Source organism: Lepeophtheirus salmonis, chromosome 6 (assembly GCF_016086655.4).
Source record: "Lepeophtheirus salmonis chromosome 6, UVic_Lsal_1.4, whole genome shotgun sequence".
NCBI classification, from domain to species: domain Eukaryota; kingdom Metazoa; phylum Arthropoda; class Copepoda; order Siphonostomatoida; family Caligidae; genus Lepeophtheirus; species Lepeophtheirus salmonis.
Genome location: NC_052136.2, coordinates 13,366,048 through 13,387,971, shown reverse-complemented (window position 1 = coordinate 13,387,971; position 21,924 = coordinate 13,366,048). Strand labels below are relative to the sequence as shown.

At 31.5% G+C, this 21,924-nt stretch overlaps 1 protein-coding gene across 1 annotated transcript; it reads right to left on the bottom strand.

The window, feature by feature from the left end:
• Window positions 1-8,768: 8,768 nt before the first annotated feature.
• On the bottom strand, window positions 8,769-10,256 carry LOC121120952 (iripin-2). Its single transcript, XM_040715829.2, has 2 exons — window positions 9,790-10,256; window positions 8,769-9,717 (listed from the first exon to the last, which is right to left on the bottom strand). Exons 1-2 carry the CDS (start codon window positions 10,183-10,185, stop codon window positions 9,013-9,015), a joined length of 1,101 nt encoding a protein of 366 aa, XP_040571763.1. The 5' UTR covers window positions 10,186-10,256; the 3' UTR covers window positions 8,769-9,012.
• Window positions 10,257-21,924: the final 11,668 nt, after the last annotated feature.

The window sequence follows — 21,924 nt, the reverse complement described above, 5'->3', positions numbered from 1 at the left end:
CCATGCTCTTGATATGAGATGAGGATAATAAGTGGCGTGGAATTCTAGACAGGGGCCTAAAGGCACATTTATATCGACAAATCGACAAGCCATCTATTTCTCATCCGGTAAGTATTTTTCAAATTCCTGGGCGTCCATTTTCTTAAATCCAGACAGAAGGCGACGTTATTTTGGGCATTTTATTCAGTTCTCTATCGACTATCAGCATCTAATATTATATTAATATTGAATAATGAAGGCGGGTATGATAAAGTTCTTGACAGAATAAGATGTTTATTATTCAATCAATGATGCCATGCGTATTTATTTATTTCTCCTCGCACGCTTTTCTATTCTTACCTAAATTATCACCCTTAGCTATAATACTCCCTGCCTCATCACGTCATAATATATTTATTTTCAGAAAATGTTATCATTATTCTTTTATTTTTGAGGAGAGAACATCGAAGTATAAAGTAACTTCGTCTGTACAGGGTGTCCACGATAAATTGGAACTATCTTAAAATTCAACCTGCTTGATACAAATGGAATTTGGAGTGTATTTGTTAATATGAAAAAGTTAGACATGATATTAAACAATAAATTTATTCAACATGTCCTCCCTCAGCAGCCACCATCTTCTCCATCCTGCCCCTAAAGGATTTGCATGCCCTGATGACTTCTGCAGAATCGACAGCATTCCACTCCCTCGTAATGGAGCCCTTCAGGGCCGTGATTCTCTTGTGGCTGACCTTGCACACCTCCCTCTCCAACTTCCCCTACCAGTAGTAATCACACGAATTGAGGTTGGGGGAGTTGGAGGGCCAGGTGTTGCGATCCCAGAAAGTGATGTCGTGGGAGTTGAAAAGGTTAGTGGTCCTCATGGCGATGTGTGCGGGCGCTGAGTCTTGTTGGAATATGAACTCCCTCCCAGTGGTCGTATCCTTCATCCAGGGGATGATGAACTCCTCAATGACTTCGCAGTACCTTATCGCGTTAACCCTTTCCTTGGGATTGAAGAAGAAAGGAGGCATCACCTCACCGGTGCTGCAGATGATACCCAGGGTCATCACGTAGGCTGGGAGCTTTGTGGTGAAGACCGCAGGGACCTCTTCTCTCTCCTTGGCAAGCCACCTATCATTCTGGACGTTGTAGCTTCTGTCGACAGTCCAGTTCTTCTCGTCGGAGAAGAAGATAATTCTTCCTCCATGGCTCTTCAGGTCATTGAGGAGACGCTTACCGTTGGTGAGCCTGGTGGCCTTCACGGATACCGTGAGGATGTGTTGCTGTGTCATTTGGTATGACCTGTACCCGAGGTCTTCATTCACAGCCTTGGAGACCAGCTGCTTTCTCACTCCACGGTTCTTGGCCAACCTGGACAAGGAAGTCCCCTCCGAAGCCTTGATGGACTTCCGGAGGCCTTTAAGGAAGCGGGGAGTGGGGATTTGGTCACTTCTCATGTTGTGAGCCTTGCGGCAGACCTTCCTCTCAACCTCCCAGGCATTGAAGACCCGGTACACCGTGGTCTTGGGGTAGTTAAGAAGCTTGTAGATAGCAGAGGGCTTGTGTCCTGCACGAGCCAATTCGAGGATGGCGTCTCTCCTTGCTAATTCCATGATGACTACTGTTTGTTGTCAAAACAATTGTGGTGGAATTTATAATGTATTGTTCATGCAACCTTTTATATTCTTATGATTTAACCCCGAATGTCCACATTATGGATCTGGATGAAGTTTAAAGTAGTTTCAATTTATCGTGGACACCCGGTAGTTCATTTTCTCCTTCAAAAATCATGTAACATACACTTAATATTAACAAGGGTCTTAATTCAGTAGTACCATATTTATAGCTCCTACCTTCTCCTCCTCCTCATTTTTCTTTACAGAAATGACATTCTTCGTTACAAAGTTATATTCTAGGAAATCTACTTTGTAGAAATATTGATCACAGGGTCTTTTTTCCCACTTGGTAAATTTTGGTTGCTATTGGAAAAGGAAATTTATATAAATATATTGACTACAATTTCCTAGTTATATTAGTGCTAAAATGCTTATTTATATCTGATAGTTGTAGCCTACTTCTGACCAATAGGGGAGAAAATAGTTATCCAATCAATACAAAAACAATTGAAAATATATTTTTTTTATTGAATCATTCTTCAATTAAATCCAATGCGTTTTCTTGAACATGATGCATATTATTAATATAGGATAGCAATAAATCGATTAATACTAACTGTACATGTAGCAGTCAATATAGATTAGAAAGTTATTTGTAATGATGATGAGGAAAAAAGGAAGTACCATTTACATAATTATTATGTACAAATAAAGGAAAGTATTTAGCTATTAATAAGATTTATTTGTAGAATAATTCTATTAATGCACCCATCCGATACGAATATATGCTACCTATACGTACATACATATTAAGGGATATTACATTTAATGATTATATTAATCTATCCATTCATGTTTTATGAATATACTTATGAATTGCAAAACTGTATTTGGATCAATCAAATATGTAGATTATGTTAATGGTTGAAGAAGGAACATGACAAGATAGCAATGGCAATGACAATAAATAAATCACATGGCTAAACATTTGAAAAATTATATGTTGTATTTTCAAGAGTGTCAAAAGAAAGTGCAGGTTTGATTATATTTACATCTAATGGACAGAAGCAACAAAAAAAATTGTATACAAGGAGGTTTTATAATAAAAATTTACCTATTATACAACTATAGTTTATAGTAAATCGTAAATCGGGGGTCTGTAAATATTTTATTTGATAGCAAGACTTAAAACTTTCGTTATTACTTATTATAGAATATTTCAATATAAAAGGTTTTGTGATAAATATTGATTAAGTTCCGACAATTTAAACTTTACAGTATTGAAATGACCGGATTAAAAAGTTAATACCCGATTAAGATTAAATTTTACAATTGTTTTACAAGTATCTTAACTGGGACACATTATTTTAAATAATTTATGAGGAATAAAATGTTTTACAGGTACCCGTACAACGTGAATTTCATAAAACCCGGATTTTTCTTGTTCACAAAAACTAAGATAGGCGGAGACCCCCTATATATTATTTTAAACCTAAAATTTAAAAAAACTTTAGCAAACATTTATTTCGGGAGGGGTGCTTTTTTGGAAATTGGTTGGTTATGTCCAGACCATATTACATTTTATATCAGCAAATAATATATTTATATTTTTGTTTGGAAGCACTTGAATCAGATGGGAAGTGAAGGAACAAAAACATTTTAATACAATATTTAAAAATATCGAAATCTTATTTATTCCCCCTTGTTGGTCCTAACTGAACATGGGCTGGCATATAAATATTTTCCTATCGGATGTCAAATCTTAGTCGCTAAAAACAAATTTTCAAACAATTTTATACCAGCCATAATGGAAATTTATTTTAACTACGCTTTTGCATAGCGTATTTTTAAATATGATCAATTAAAAAATAATTTTAAAATTGGCTAACTTTTTAGTGAGATATGGCCCTTTTAAAAATCTTAACCAGTAGGAGACGCTCGAATATTGAAAGCTATGATAAATGGTTTTAGAGGTCATACAAATATGATTTTGTATATCATCAAAATATATGTTTTTCGGGGTGAAGAGCTTGAATTTGATGTTATAATCCGTGTGGAACTAAGGGAAAACAACCATTTTCAATGTTTTTTATGTTTCAAGAGGAATATCTTTGGATCCCAATTTATTGGAGGTTGAAGAATTGCACGAAATTTGAAAAATAATATTTTGGATTTCTTCAATAGTTCCATATTTCACTCGATTTTTTATTGATTTTTTTTGTCCCTCCCTTCAACTTCAATTCAAACATCCAAATTTAATGCTATTATTGAGTAGTACACGTTCCCTACAACACATGTGGGTCACACTATGTTTTATTAGTCTGCGATGTGCATCAAATGTGGGTACACAAAACAATGAGTCGCAGTACAGGAATTTAGGAGTATAAAACTATCGCAGGAAAAGTGTACACGACTATAGACTTTGTACTTGAGATTAGCTTTATTTGTTGAAATACATGTAATAGGCATTGTGTTCAACAGTATCACTACACATTGATATAATAATAAAACAAAAAAATAACAAAAAATGTATTTTAATATACTAAGTGTTTTTAGAGCAGTACATTATACTAAAATATTGCATCTTGAATTTATCTTTATTGAAATTGTATGATCCGCTATTTACTTTTGATGGAGAACTCATTTTCCTGATGATAGAATTACAATCCGCACAACATTTATCTTCTGTTGGTAGCCAAAAAAGTTGTCCTGGTGATTGTGGATGCATGAAGTATACTAAAACATCTGCATGCTTTTTACGAGAATATAACAACCTTCCCTTGATTGTCACACTTGCATGGTATGTAAGTCATTAGTATAAGGTCTTGGGTCTTAAACTAACACGACATAACTCCCGCTTTACTACACCACCAACACCCTCACAATGAGACTTCCCATGACTTGTTGCAAAGAAAGGCCAACTGGATTGTATTTCAAAATCTTCTTTGTAAAAAGTTAGGTTAAGAAATTTTTTTAAGTCCTCTAATGGGCAGTACAATCATTTGAAAAATATTTAACTTTCCTTACTTGGGGGCAATTGATTGACAAAAACTTGAAAAATTATTTTTGAAAAAAATGTTAAAAGTATGTGTCATGTATCATTTAGATTGGAAATTGCACAAAAAGAGCGAGATTATAAATATCCATGGAAGTATATAACTATTGGTTCCAAAGTGAAATATTTCTTACACCCATGAAATGATTGGATTTCATTTTGTAATAAAAATTGCTAATTTTCTGCAAAATTGCCAACTGCGTCCATTAGCATATATTCTTTACGCTCTTTCAAGTACCTGTCTTGATTCTGTGCGCGTAATGAATGTGCAGTCATTTCATCAATTTTTGAACTTAATCATTTATTGTACTCAGAAATTGGCAAGTACTGTGTAATGAAGGTGGTTCTATCAGTTGAGACACATTGCTTAAATGAGATGTCTTCAATCAGATCTTTGTCTTTGAAAAAATCCTGGAGTTTTTCTTCCATTTTGGGTTTGCTTGAACAATTTTCACGCATGTGAACCATACAGTGTTTGTTGTCAATGTCCCAAATAACCTCTTTCATAAGCTTTTTGTTATCAAATCCACAAGCTGAGAACATTAATACAATATTCTGGTGAATGAAGCAAACACAAACGTTGTGTGTTCCTGAGGCTACAGGTAGAACACACCATTTTGACCTTAGTTGTGCAAATTTACTAGAGCTTATCATAGCATCAACGTTATTAATATCAAAATATATTGCATAACTCTGTCACACTGCAAAACATTAGTCATTTTTGTATGCCACATTTATTATCTTTGTAGCCTGACATGATTCTTTCAAAGGTTGTTATTACAATAAAGGGTAAACTTGTTTCAATCACTTCATTCGCAGAATATCTTGCAACGAGGACAAAGTTTAGTTCTGGGAATGTAATCAGGATGTATTCTATACAATGAGTGAGCAAATACACGACCATTCTATAGTCAAATGATTAACAAATGCTTTACTGTGAGACATTCAGTAGAATGTATTGTACACAGTAATTGATAATTGTACACACAAAATTAAATCCATGATTTTTGAATGTATATATTTTTTTTATTTTAGGAACCCTAAAAAGATAATAATAATTATACCTATAATCAAGAAAAAAATACTGAACCTTTTAATCTTTGGAAAAAGTAATCACAAAACGACCTCTTAGAGACAATAAGAAAATGAACGCCATTCACATTTTTCTTCCTTTCATTCTTCAAAAATGAACGGAAAGCAGAAACACCGTTCATTTTTTTATTCAAATTTCCAAGCTTGCTAATATCTATATAATAATTATGGTAGGTGCTCACAAAGTTATAGAAATACAAGGTTATAACATAACGCGTGTACGACTGATGCTTGACGTCAACCACACTTTTTAAAAGTGATGTCATAGTCCATAGAATATTATTGGTTGGATGTTTTGTCAAAATCTGTCTTTCTTGCCTAGCAGTCGGTCTAAATCAAATTGAAAATTCTAGCAATAGTGACGTTGTAGAGTTAATTAGTATATAAATATCTACACGTCTTTATTATTCAACTCAATTTTATTACCTGCAAATTGGCCCTCCATAACGTCATAGACTATGGTTGATCGCGTGTTTTGTCAAAATCTGCCTGTCTTGCCCAGCAGTTGGTTCGAAACATCAAATTAAACATTCTAGCAAGCCTGATTACATGACTGTCAACCCCAAATCCATGGACATCTAGAGTCCAAGGTCACAATCAAGTAAAAAAAAAGTGCGCCGGCTCCGAGAAACGGCTTACTTTTAAAGTTGAAAAGTCATTGTTTTCAATAGTGAAAGATCACAAACTTATACTTATACCTTCAGGATTCCATCGTTATTGTTAAGTTTATGGTGATGGGATGTAATTGCTGTGCCCCCAGATTCTGCCAAGGTTATATGAAGACTTCAATTACTCATCCACACAATATAAATAGAGAAGTTCATATCATCTTCGATCCTGCAAAAAATTTAGAAAATATTTATAACTGCTTCCAAAGGCAAGAATACTTCTGCATTCCTCTGAACCTTTTAGGAGTTAAATCATCATTACACACTAACTTTGTTCATATTTAAGAAATTCATCATAAAGAATCAAGAAAGAGCTCAGAAACTACAATCGAAGAAATAGTTGATCAAGTGTGATGAAGGTCATAAATGGGCAAGTATTCTTTGCAAGATTTCAAAAATCATCTGTAACGTGATGGGCAAAAATTTGGTTTCTTAACTCAATGACAACATCCGACAGGAAGGCAGAGAAAGATCATCAGAAACCAAATCAAGAAAGGTTCCCAAACTTCAATCTGATAATGTTTAAGTTATGAAATATAATTTTTCTGATGTGTGCATCGATTTTTGAAATAATTAATGTAAATTATATTGGTGATATATTGAAGATTATTTCGTCTTGAATTCTTAATATTTGTCATATTACGTATGAATATTTATAGATTTTAACTCATACAGAAAACCGGTACTAATATATTTCTATTAAAAAAAAAATAACATATTCGTGAACTTCTTGTAAGTCAACCCTTGGAGTGCGTGTTTTCCAGTCTGTGGTACAGGTGCTCCAGACTTTCATGCCAAAAGCGTTAAACCAAGTAGCAAAACGATCAATATCTCAAAATGTATTGGTGCACAGCAACTTTTTTTCTTCGCTAGAGATATAAGTAGGAGTTATGATGTTATCTAATATATTTTACTTTTTAAAAGATGTTCATTCGAAGTCCGGAAGACGGACTTAGTTTAACTAGAGAAGATTGTTATGGAGTTTTGTTAGCAAAATAATTTCTTTATTCTAGTTCAAAGATTAAGATGTTTATTCTAGTTCACAGGTTATGATGTTTATTCTATGCTATTTTTTGCTATATAATTAATGTAAAAATATATTTTTTTATATTAAACTATGGAGTCGAAGTCAAGTCTGGAGTCCGAGTTCTTATAATAATTGACCATTGTATCTTAAATCATACATTCATTATAATAATAACAATCAATAAATCATAAAAGTATAATTGAAAACTAAGGTCTTTTAGAGTGTGAGCTAGGTGTGTTTCATTCATCACTCTTTATCACATCCCAGCCTACGTCTGTAGTAAGAAAAATATCATAATGACGTCATATGAAAAGCGACATTTTGTGAAAAAGTGTTAAAACGCTGCACAATTGTATCTCCTCATGCTAGAGATCAACGTTTTGCTACTTGGTTTAAAGCTTTACGTGGTATTAATAAGTTTGAATAAGTAATAATACGTATATAATTTATTCCTGTCTAAAATATTTTATATGTAGATATTATTATAAAACAAATTTGAAACAAATTACTCCAAAATAATGGATCATTCTAGTGTCCGAGGATTCACAAATAAAACTGATCCAAATTTCCAAAAACTTTAAGGAAACGTTCGCTTTTTTAAATTTCCCATTCCCAAAAATCCAAAGGAAGTCGCAAGAAGAAAAAAATGTATATCAAATCTTATTTATTGACGAAGGAATAATGATAAAGCACGCCTAGCTCACACTCTAAAAATGCTTGAGGAAACAATAAATTATTCTATTCTTTGATTTTTCCTTTTTTTGAATTTTCAACCAAAAAGAAGAAGCCGGAGTTTTCAATTATACATTTATAGTTTATAAATTTGCTATTATAATAACAAATGTATAATTTAAGATTAATTATTGTCAGAGGTGGAAACTTGGACTCCAAAGGATATACATTTGTATATTAATTATATGGGAAAAAATAACTCGGAATAAACATCAAAACTTTTGAACTCTTATAAATAAATTATTGGGTTAACAAAACTCCAAATTATAACAATCTTCTCTAGTTAAGCTAAGTCCATCTTCCGGACTTCGAATGAGCATCTTCTAAAGGGTAAAATATATTGGATAATATCATAACTCCTAATTTAAAAATTATTATTCTATCTCCAAATAATAACTAAACAGTACCTCTAGCTGGAAAAAAAGTTTATATCCACCAATACATTTTTGAGCAATTGATCACGTGGGTCCTCGTTTCGCTACTTGGTTTAATGCTTTAGTCTAACCTTGTATTTCTATTAACCTTGGGTACTCGTAGGTAAAGTCTATAACTACGAGTTTACCTATACGATACACTGCTATACTGTATAGATCATAGAGACTTCATAAGTGTTTATTTATTTCCAAAATAATAGGTTAAGTGATTTAAATAGTAACTTGTTCCGTTTTCTAATTTTTAAACGCATTCATAGATTACGTATCTGTTCATAACTGAATGGATACTATATACAATACACAATAATATCGGGATCCACTGATATCCCTTTTTAGCTCTTGTATTCTTGTTTAATTTTATTATCATTTTGAATAAGCAGACTCTTGTTTATAGTTAAACAAAAAGTCAAATACTGTGTGAAAAGGAAGGATCAACAACTTTCCCGATAAATAAAATAATCCCAGTTAAACTGTCCTTGATAAAAAACATAAATGGATGGTCGATCACTAACGGAGGAGGCCTAATAGGTGCACTATGAAACACAAACGTTGCCATTCCCGTAGCTGCAGCACCTTTAGTCCCTCTTTCATTGACATTAATCTTCGCATTTTGAACAATTTGATCTACTTTGAGCTCACCAGGATCACCAGCAATTCCTGAGAGATCTGAGTGATCATTGAATATATTTGTAAGTCCCATAGATTCAAGTCCAACATTAAGATTAAAAGAGGATTCGAGTTCAAATTTAGGTAAATATATTGGCTTTGTGATTGCATTTTCATCGTTATCAAGAAAAGGATAATCAAATTTGTCGGATTTTACTTTTTTCAGTAAATCAGGCAGTCCAAATTTATTTTCGGGAAGAAGTAAATACATAGTCATTCTGTCTCCTTCATATGGTAACGCTGCAATGATACAGTTCAATTTTTTATCGATAATTGTAGTAAATTTGATATCGGTTGCATACATGGTTGGAATTTTGATGGTTCTTGTTGGCGAAACGTGAAAATCTCTTTCACTTGTATTTTTGGATTCAAACTTTATCGGCCATACCCCTTCAAAATATATTGCATTAACGAAAATGGTAGTTGTATCCTCAGTAATAGAATCCTTTTTAAATAAATGGGTAATTTTTCCAAATGTTCTACAAGAAATCCAATCATTAATTATCTTGATGGATACCTCATAATCCTTGAAGTTCAAGTGCTGAATTGAAGACTTGAAATAATGGGCAACAGATTCCACAAACTCTGGATTCAAAGTCAATTTGTTCGACAAAAACATAGCGTTTACAACGTTTAGAACCATGTTTTCATCGGATTTCATTTTATTACAGATCTCTAAATAGGCGGATTTTATATATTCTAAATCTTGTGGGAGTCCGAGAACTTTTTTGAGTTCACGAAACGTTTTTTTCTTTGCTCCTAAGTAGGACAACATCAAGATAGAATAGGCACTATAACTGGAAAATACAGCATTTTCATGAGAGTCTGTTATTTTTTTAAACAATTGAAGTCCAAATTTTATAGATTGCCTTCCAATCAACTCAATAGTCTCCTCAACTGAGCTGTCACTCATTTCACATCTGTAGTTTCAATTATTACAAAATCACTATATTTTTATAAATAAATCAAATATGAATGGAATTTTCCGAACTTTAAAATGATTTTTTTTTGTTGACATATGTTTGTTTAATTTGATTATCTAAATAATTTTCGCTATGAATTCCTCTAAATAATTAATTATTCAATGCTTTAATTTGTTTTCTTCTCATTTTTCTGCAATAACGACATCCTACTTTACAATGTAATGCAATATTACAATATTTAAAATGAACATTATTTTTTCATTCATAAATAGGAATTTAGAAAACTCGGAATAACGATTCAAAAATACACCAATACATCTTCATTTATATATGATAAAATACATTTATAAAAACTATATAAATACACAATTATGAAGGCTATATTTAGAAATTTGTCATTTTTCAAAGTATTTTAATGTTAATTACCTTCCATCCAAAAATATACGAAGTCCCTAAATCAGATTGTAAGGGAAATGTAACGGCCTGGTTTCTTTAATATCAAAACATATAAAACTATGTATTTGATTGAGCTGTAATTTTATGCCTTTTCTAATTTAAACAATTAACTTAATTCTATAAGATATACATATGAAGGTTTATAAATAATGATGCGTATCCACTTAGTACGGCATGAGATGTCATTTTGACATGTTATTGGTTTTTTTTTACGAGTTATGTTAAAAGGACGTTACATGTCCCGCTGAGCTGTTATGTAAACCGTGGCCATTTTTGTATTAAATATATTTATGGAGATTACTTCAAGTCCTCAGATTTCTATATTTGAGTTTATTGTCTTTTCTTGAGTCTTGTATAAATAGTTCTAATGAATTAAAAGTAATGTTCCCAACCATCTCTCAATCGTTAAGTCGCTTATATCATTATTTTTCTAATGATTCGGATGTATTTTTCCTTATAAAGGGTATTTTTAAGTAAGAAGGTACGTTAAAAAAATGGTACCAAGTCAAATAAAGTCTTGAGTCCTAGCATTCAAGTCCTTGCAACTCTTTTATTATGAGCTCCAATTAAGTCTTCAACGTACGAGCTCGAAGGCAAATCGAGTTTCAAGTCGAAGTATCTACATTTTATATCAAGTAATTGAAGCTGTAGATAGATAGTCGATATTTCTAAAAAGTGGAATTGATATACGGGGACGCCCGCAGGAGGGAGGAGGCTAAGGGGATAAATTGTCATTTTAATTATAGATAATCAATTGGATCTGACTGCAAGTGCTTTAATAATTTAATTTTTATATATAGAGTTTGCCCTGTTAATGACTAAATTGTTTATTGATTAATTGCTAAAAATAAATATTGGCTCTACCTGAATTATTTGAAGCGGCTGACTCAACGTATTAAAAACTCAAAAAGGACATAATGTTTGGATTTGTAAATTAATTTATATAAATCAAGGTCTTCGTTTAGAATTCCTCTCAATTTATAGTCAGTCATATAATAATATCAATACAATATTTACTATAAACATTAATAACTATTCAGGTGTAGGGTGTATTTTTTGGTTTCATTGAACAATTTTAGAAAAAAAAAAAAATACTTTTTATAGATTAGAAAAATGTCTATCAAAATTATGTTATACTAAATAACTAAAAATGATTTCTTAGTGTCTATATTTACTAAATAAAGAGTTATTGCCTTTTTCATAATTTGATCGAGACGTGAGAGCTAAAGATGACCTGATAGGACAATGCACCTATGCATAGGTAATTTTCATACCATATGACTACTTTTCCACACTAACTGTAATCGAAATTCGAAATAGGTAAAAATTTAACCCTCTACATGTCATACGAAATGGGAGTTTTATAAGTTTTTTAGAGGATATGAGTGAATCATCGGGTTCTAAACAAATATATATGAATCAATAGAATGCAATCTCCAATACATATCTTTATTTTGAGAGAGGAATCGTCATCTTATTCACTCATATAATGTATAATATGTATGTAGAGTGAATCTTTGACTCTCTTTGAAAGCTACTATTGAGTCATACATTCTTGCTGTAAAGGAAAGCAGAGTAAGAATTAGAGGAGCAGGATCTGTTGAGGGGAGGGATAAAACCATAAATGAAGTGTTTTCACTAAGAACTTTTTTTATATAAACGATGAACTTTTACTATTGAATCTTTTACGTCAATAGTTAATTGATCTTATTGATCTAATTAGATTTTGAAACTGTTTTGAAAGGTTCTTCATATATCTAGGAGACGCAATTAAAATAAACCTAGCAATATTTGGACAAGTAATTGCTATATTTTGGGGAATTAGTAATTTTTTGATTATTGAAATTAAGAAAAAAAAAAGTCATCAAATGAATATATATTTTCTAAACAAGGTTATCAATTAACTATCATTTTTTTTTAAAGGTAATCATTTAAATATCTTTTTTAAATCAACTTCATTTGATCAAATTCCGGTTACTACCCTCAAAAAAATGATCATCTCATCTTCAATGCATATGAGGATTTCAGCACATAAATTGATAGAAAATCTGGGATAAAGGGGACTTTGGGCTTAGAGAAAAATTGGAAAGACATGCCCCCTTCCTAACGGCGACCATGATTGATATATCCATGGAATCTGCATACATGCAGCTTACCTTGTTTTTCTATATTTCTCCTCTTGCAGGAATTGAGTAAAAATGACGTTGATTCATAATTTCGTTTTCAACTAATTACCCATATATGGGAATAAAAGTTCTGCATGATTATTCCAGGTGACTAGAATTCCATGATTTATCAAATCCATAGTTATAGGTGTAGAAGAATATTTTAGGGGACAACTTTAATTTTGCCCCAATATTTGGTACTATAACTATTTTTGTTCTTGATAACATTTTTATATAACGTACAACCCCTCTCCATTTTTGTATATTGAAGTCATTTTTATGTTAGAAAGTACTATTTTTTGTGGCTTTTTTTTTTTTTTTCATTTTCTGATTTTTTTTTTAAATATTACAAATTTTATTACCTAATATCCCAATTTATTTTCGTAAATGTATTAATTATCTCCTACGCCTATCCCCATAGGTTTGTAGTACGTATCAAATTATTCATGATTGAGAGTAGAAACCCCAGCTTTGAGTAATACTCGAATCCAACACTACAATAAAATATATATTTGGATTTGATGTCACAATGATATTCCTTTAAAAAATAGGGAAGTGACAATGAAAAAGATTTTATAGCTAAAAATTTAATCAATATATGTATACTATATGTATGTTTTTTAGTAATGATTTCCTATCCTGGCTACAAAGCAGAAGTCTGCACTCGCTTTGCCCTATTCCATAAGTTCAAAAAGGAGTTTTCTTCTAATAACTTTGGAATGCTTGCTAAGATTTAAACGAATTTAAAAAGACTCACAGATGTCTAACTGGAATTTGATGATGGATTTTGATGAGTAAAAAACCTCCAAAATTCCTTTGCATTATTGCAATAATAATTGAATCAGCATATTTCATTAAAAAATAATTAAAATAATAAGTAGCTTTGGTTTTCCATTTTACAAAATAAGGTTTATATTTAGACACAAGTATGTAGACCTAATTGAGAAGGCCTAAAGATGAAGGGCAATGCAACAAATTAATAAGGGAAACCTTCTTTAGAAATGATGCGTATGTAAAAAAAAACAAATTAAATTTCACGTTTAAATGCTAAGATTGCATATCTTTAACAAAAATCTTTAATAATTATTATTATTTTATAAATAATTCATGATTCGTCTTTGTACTTCTTAAATACATTCATTACTAAAATTGTTAGTTGACTGTTGGATTTAGTTTTGGAAATATTAGACCGATCTGGGAATGTTGTAATATTTCTAAGACCAAATTCTTTCATTCTGGACAGGGCTTGGGTATCCACCAGAGGTACGGACTTGGATTCAAGACTTGCACCTCGAATTGATATTATAATTATGGACTTCAAATGAACTCAAAAAAAATCTAAAAACATGAACTGGATATAAATATTTATCCAGATTGGTCTACAAAAAAACTCATTAAGATCGTACTAAAAAAAAATCCATCTCAGACCGAGCATCATAACTATTCGTTACCTTTATTGTATCTCTCAACCTTTTGTCCAAAAAGAAATAATATAAAAAGGTAAGAACACTGTTTGTAGCTGGCTCATTTCTACCCACAATGGAGTTATTATTATTCAATCTTTGTTACAAATTGTCCAAAGCTAGATTAACAAGAATTCAGACAATATACGTCTGGAACTCTCATATCAACATGTTTTATCCACTCACAACCTCGACTGACAATAAGGGAAAAAGTTTTCTTATTGTCAACTCGTTGATCTAATCCAGGGATAAACTATCTGGAAAAAAGCTTGAACAGAGATATAAAATTTTTAGGTGACTATATTTTAACCAATATTGAAGTTAAGAGATTCAAATTTTCCTAGATTACCATTAACATAATCAAATAACTAGATTATAAGATTTTAATTATTTATGCCTTTTAAAAATATCAAATATATCAAATTTTTTTACCAGATAGTACATTTTTGTATTCAAAATTTATTAAATTCCTCGGTAAACTGTGCGATCTGGTTTGGATTGTATTATAAAGTTCACATTTCTCAGACATATAACTATTGTAATTATCTAAGAGATAATACAGTTTACTAAAAATGTTGTTCTATACTTGTCAATGTAACTATTAAAGTAAAATATTGTAATAACATTTTTTAAAAGCTAATTATATGGATTGTAAACCACTGCAGCTAATAATTAGTGTAAAATAGACACCATTTATTTAAATAAATGACTCACTGCATTACAGATAGAATTGTTAATCCAAATAGGATGGGTTTGCACTAAATAGATTTAAACATAATGCATTTAGCATATTGTTACTACAAAGTGATTTTAGGACTTTTTGATTTTTTTTTTTTGATGATGCCATAAATAATAACGTGCTATTTCAAATTATACCTAGTTTTAGTATATATTAAACTCTAAAATGTTCTAAAAATATATTCTTACATCGTTGTATAATCTTATTTCCATATTTTTAACAGTAAATTAACAATTACATTGGAAATAATAAGACATTTTTATTATATGATCATACTCTTATCGCCTCTAATTAGTCAAAAATAAAATTACTTTACAAATATAGCCATTTTATAAGGATTTTTATTACTTTATGTAATTTATTGGCATCAAGTTGTATGCAATACATATTTTAAGTCTTTTGTTTCATTTTTAAGGACATTAATGAAGTTTCATCAAGATTTTTTGGAAAATTGTCCAATTTATTTTGTAAAAATATCAACTATGAACCCCGAGGATGGCTTCACCTTCAATTATGATGCAATGTATGACGCCAGTGAAAATGTTCTGGGGAACCAAGGTGACTGTACATATAGTCACCTTGGACTGTTTTTCTTTTAAATTCAACGCAACTTATATTTGGTAAATATTTTATATACGATGAAATAAATAAATATTCTTTTAGAAAATTTTCAGTGACGTCATAAATTGCATCACAGTTGAAAGAGACACCATCTTTAGGAGATCAAAGTTGATATTTTTACTACATAAATTTAAAATGAATTCATTTTTAATACCATTGGGTTTATGAAAAAAAAGATTGAAGATTTGCATTGAATACTACTTGATGTAAATGGTACATAGTGATTTTTTGATCAAATCAATGTAATATGCACTAAAATGAATAAAAATGACTAGATTTGTACCTTTTTTTAATTTTTTTATCGATGAGTAAAATAGATTTTTGTATTTATTAGTTTTGTACCCTTCCTTATTTATGAGGTCCAGTCCCGTCTTAGGTCTGGTCCTTAAAACTGTCGGTTAGACCGGTTTGATTTTCTACTTTTTCCCGTAAATGTGTGCATAACTTATAAGAATTGAGTCCATATGACTCAAAGCATTTTCATGTGATGTAAGAATTGTTGATCTTGTCCATTTTGGCGGCCTAAGAAACAAGGTTTTAATTCAATGAAAACTTTTTCCTTAATAATATTAAGGAAACTAGTGAGCTATTGGATGTCAAAATTATACCAACAAATTAAAAAAAATTAAACCTTACTCTCAATAAAAATTTTATCAATCTACTGCCTAGTTTTATTATAAATCTGACACTAAAATTTATTAAAAATATGTTAGTACATCCTTATACAATCTTATTTCCATATTATAGATAAAAATTGACGATTAGAATGGAAAGAATAAGATATTTTGTCTCATTCCCCTAATTTTGTCGTCCCGAATTGACAAAAAAATGTACAAATCTAGCCATTTTCATTAATTTTAGTGCAAATTACTTTGATTTAATTAAAATATCACTGTTTACCATTTGCGTAAAGTAGTATTGAATACAATCGTTCACTCTTTTGTATTCATAAAACCAATTGATGGAGTTGTGTCAAGGTGTATTCAAAATTAATCCACTTTATGTATTAAATATACAACTTTGAGCTCCTAAGATGGTGTTTCCTTCAAAAATGATGCAATTTATGACGTCAGTGAAAATGCTTAATAATTATAGACTATAAGAATTGAGTCCATATTGTTATAAATTATAATAATATTTCGCGCTCTTTAGCACAATAGAAATATTATGTAGGTAGACATTTACTGAGTGTGAGGATCAGAAGGCAGAGCTGGGAGAGGGAGCTGAGAAAAAGGAAAAGAGGGGAAAATAAATTAATTGAGGACGAGGAGGAGGGAAAGAAGTATTGCATTACGTAATATGACGCAACACTTTCATACTAGTCTACTCTATATTTGAAGTAGGTAAACAATATCAATGTTGTAATATATCATTGTAAACAAACTGTATGACAGTGTTGCAATACAAAAAAAAGTAGTCTAATTAGTCATTACGCATATTCCATCAGGATAACCTGCTTATATGAAAAAGAGGGAGGGATTCAGTACCGGGCACTCCCTTTAATAAGGATTGTTAAATCTCTGTTGTTTTTTTGCATTGTCTTATATCAGTGATTCCCAACCTATGCATCCTTGCAAAGCCATTAGGGGTGATTTTTTTGGTGAACCTTCTTTTTAACAAAAAAAATATTAATTTATTAGAAAAATAACACTTCTGGAGGGTCTTGATAACCTAGCGGATACTAGACCAGCGTTTCTCAACCCTTTTTTTTTTTTTCAGTCATGGCATCTTTCAAAAGTATATAAAATTTAAAGGCACTCTAGTGTAAAGTATGCCATTGCATAGCCCTAATACAAATGTCTTGTTTATTTAGACGACCCATTAATTAACAGAGCATAATACAAAGTACAAATAATGAAATGATCAAACCAAATTTTAGGTAATTGGCATTTTATGCTCTCTTTTTATCCTTACTAGTATCTACCTTTCTGACCTTGATGCAAACTCAGAGCTAGTGGAAAAGAGCTATCATGAAGCAGGTTGAGGCTCCATTTCACAACCAATCATGTCGGATTCTTGCGGACTTTTCTTTTCAGAAAACGATCCATGATCATGTTGCTTATTCCTGTGTGAAAATCAAATGTAGTTTCCCTTTTTAATAATAAGACAATTTGCTCCACACTGAAGTTACGCTGACCCCGATGAGCTATTGACATGACAGGTTACTGACACTGGGTACTCGATACAGATTTTACGGTTATTTTTTTTTTTTACTTATTTATCTAAATTGAATATAAAATTGTATCTTTTTATATAGAAAATGTCATTTTTTTTTTCTAACATTAATTTTTTTCATTAAACGTCAAAATAACTAATTTTTGGACGGTACCCCTGACATGACATGAAAGTACACACTTTGAGAAACCCTGTCCTACATTAAGCACTGCAAAATCCTTGTTAGTAATCACTGGTTTATATAATGAGATCAGAAGAATGCATCTTCAAATGCAAGGATGGAGTACAATATTAAAGATCAAATTTATGTTATAGGGTAGCCATATTTTGATTTCTAAAAAAAAGATGACACACAGCCCGAATGTGTCGGTCTTAGTAGGGTGTAATATTTTGAAAGTAATGAATGCTAATATTGATTATTGTTTTTAATTCTACAATTAATATATATCTTTATTTTATTTAGCTTATATTTTAAGTCGATTTTAGACTATTTTCCTTTCAAACCAGGACATTTTATGAATTTATTAAGGAAAATCCCACGAGAGAATGTAAAAAGAGGCCGGTTGATCACAAGGTGGTAGGAGGTAATTTTTAAACAAAGATGACGGGAAAGTGAGTGCTTCAATTTCAGAAAAAGTTGGGGAGGGACTCTCCCTATGCGCAGGGCTGGTTTTAACGTGGAAATGGCCGTTGGCAATGGCATCATGCAGGGTATTTCACCACCATAACTTGATATTTTTTTTGTTTTTTGTGATTATTAACAAGATAATTTTTTTTTTTTTTAAAGTATAGGTGACACTTTTTCACGAGAAACTTTAAATTTCTTTTTTTGTGTTAATACCAAATTTAACAGACAGTTTTGAAAAAAAAAAATTAGACAACATTTTTTTTTATTATTATATAAATTATTTTTCTTGTGAAATTCTTAGAAAAACAATGTTCTAATTGAATGTACTTTGTCAATTTTTTTAATTCGTCTTTTTAAATATTCTTTATAAATTAAACAAAGTTGTAATCTGGGGTACTTATAATAACATCAACTCTTGCTTCATTCGATCCAAAAGGATGTTTGATTAAATAAATTAGGGAATTTCTCTCTTGAGGAGAGAATGTCTAAGTATTGAGTGAGTAGCTACGTTTGATGTGCGCATGAAAAACGGAGGGTGAGACCAAGGAATTGTTGGGTGTCGTTATCTTCTATATTATTTTAACAACATGTTCGGCAAGCCTAGTAACTCTGGGCAATGGCAATAGTAACAACCCTGAAAACAAGTACGCCAAATGATATCCCTAAAAATTGGCACTACCTATGCGCCTCCCTCCTCTCAATTCCTACGCTATGGTCTTATAATAACGTGGAATAATATCCCGAATGAACAAATGTGTCATATGTAATTTGGGGCCCCAAATAAATACTGGGTGACTTGAAATTAGAAAATCTCTTTGTTTTTTTTTCTTCCTCTTTTCCTTTCTTCTTCTTCAAAAGTAATTCATTCCACCACTCACTACTGTTTATTTTGCTATCATAATACCTGGAATAACTCAAGTAGTAGTGTATGTTCTATGTTATGTATGTAGATACTACTCCTATTATGAGTATTATTACAAAATAGGTCAGTAGTTTAATATGAAATAATATTATCATTTACAGAAAACTAACTACATACACATATAATCACCAGTGTTTTCATACGTGAGTCTATTTATAAATATTAAGCACTAGGGATCCCTTCTTGGACCCCTTATTGTCCAAGGATTACAAAGATATTAATAATAGGATAGATATTGGTGTTTTGACGACACCATTACAGTGCTGTAATCACCAGCGAGCCCCAATAATTATTTTCAATAATAGCAATTATAGATATATTAATGGTGAGTCGTGTATAGTCCCTACAAACAGCCCCCATCCCCAATAACAAAACTGTAAAAATTGTATAGATTATATATATATATAGGTATATGGGCCCCACTGACAAGTACATTCCGGTGCCACGGCTTTTAGAAACCCCACTTTTCCCCCATTGAATTATATCGATGTTCATAATTAGGGTACACACATATCATCTTTCTTTTTTTTCGTAGGATAGATTTAGACTGAATTTTTCATTGAGACCAGAAAATCCAGACGGAGTTTCTTTAAAGCACCGAATGAGTTCGTTCGGCTCCAACAAAAAATACAACTGATTTCTAGACCAAAACTCAACATTAATACATATCGAGTACCATAATCACAGTTTTGGAGTGACAATGAATGGCTCAACATTAATATGTACATAATTGCTGAAAAAAATTCTTGGAACCCCTGTCTCCCCCTGTCTCCCTTGTGATTACGACCCTGATATGAAAAAGTTATGATTCTACGCCATCTATGTATCATATATAAATCATCAAATCCCTACCCATATTATATTATATTATTATAGGCTATATATTATATTATTTCTTCAACTCATTAATACTGTTCATTACCATATTTTCTCCATCCTGGATATCTCACGCGCCTTTCTCTCTCTTTTCCTCACAGACACATCATCCTTCCAAGTGAAATGATGAACTACAAAATACCTATATTTATGTTAGTAGGTACTGTGGTTTCTCTCTCGAGATCCCGGGATCCCGTTTTCCCGGAATTTAACACACCTAAGAGAAATCCTCTATTTGATTCAGTTATAATATAATTATATATTTATTTAATTAACCATTAAATACATATAGAAGAGTCCCTCGGAGTGAGATTTGTAACATTCTAGTGCAATATGCAGAGTGCAACGGGGCGTGTTGTGTATTTCCTATTTATACAACCACCACTTGTTCCATCAATAACTAGTTGGTTAGTCACTTATTACTTTAGAGGGTTTTTTGCTACAGGTTGAATCACGTTGCAGAATTGAAAAAGTGGGGTCTGGGGACTTAAAAAAAAACAACCCGTGCACTATTAGTGATGGTGAGTTGAATAAGAATTAAGAATATATGGGTCTACATATATAATACTAAGGGATTTCAAAAAAATGTTGATAAGATCCCGGACACAGATAATTTTCCGGGAAATTAGAGACCCTGTAGGTACTACATACATAGTTAGGTATACAAAAATGTTGTTATGGTTATGTTATGATGTCTACATAGAAGATCTGTTTATTCAAAGTAAAATAAAGGGAAGACAATACCAGTTTTACATATGATACGAGTACTACTATTACTGGGTTCGCTGTACATACAACTCACAAGTACACATTCACACAGGTTTATGACTTTTGAATGTTTTGCCTTTTATTACTCGCAACAAATACATTCATACATGCATAGTATTCAAACGTTAAGAACTACATAATATTCATCTTTTAGGATGGAAGTACAATAATAGTTTGACATAGGAGTTTAATTCGTTCCTGGACGGAGCTACTACGTCAAAGCAATTTATCTCCCACCAAAAATAGCTATAAATATTAGGTAAACTTAAAGTGGTCCATCACCAAGTCTCGATCAGCAAAAAAAAAACAAAAAAAAACCTTATATATTTTTTTAAAAACTCGTGAGTTGGGGCACTCGTATCTCAAGGTATTACTGTAGTACATACGTAATTGTGTTGAGTTTTGGTCAGGAAATGATAGACAATTAGTGTCGTGTCGGTCCTTATTTAGGACTGGAAGCTGCAATACCATTCAATTCAGTCTCGGTAGCGTCCAGTTCAGTCTTGGTACGGTCCAGTTCAGTCTCGATACGGTCCAGTTCAGTCTCGGTACGGTCCAGTTCAGTCTTGCATATCAGTCCTATAACTTATAAAATGCAGTTATTGATGACCTCATTCAACTTTAGTTCTTCTTATTTTAATCAGTTCTAGTATTGACAGTACGTAGAACCGACAGTATTAAGAACTGGTCCCAAGGACTGATAGGACCGGTCTCAAGACTGGAATTGATCAAATAAATAAGGAATACCACAACACTATAGACAGTATTAAAAACCGTTATAACTTTATTAAAACCTACCTAATTCAGTGAAAGTTGTTCTAGACCAGTCTACAAAAAAGTTGGTCACACAAAAAACAGTCATTTTTTTTTAGAAAAAATGAAATTTTTTATGGCCTTTTTTATTAAGAAAAAAGAA

Excerpts from the sequence above, each read along its gene's own strand:
- LOC121120952 (XM_040715829.2), bottom strand. The coding sequence starts at position 10,185 with ATGAGTGACAGCTCAGTTGAGGAGACTATTGAGTTGATTGGAAGGCAA. Across the intron at positions 9,718-9,789 it reads TGAACTTCAAGGATTATGAG|GATTCTATTACTGAGGATAC; the intron begins GTATCCATCAAG and ends TTATTTAAAAAG.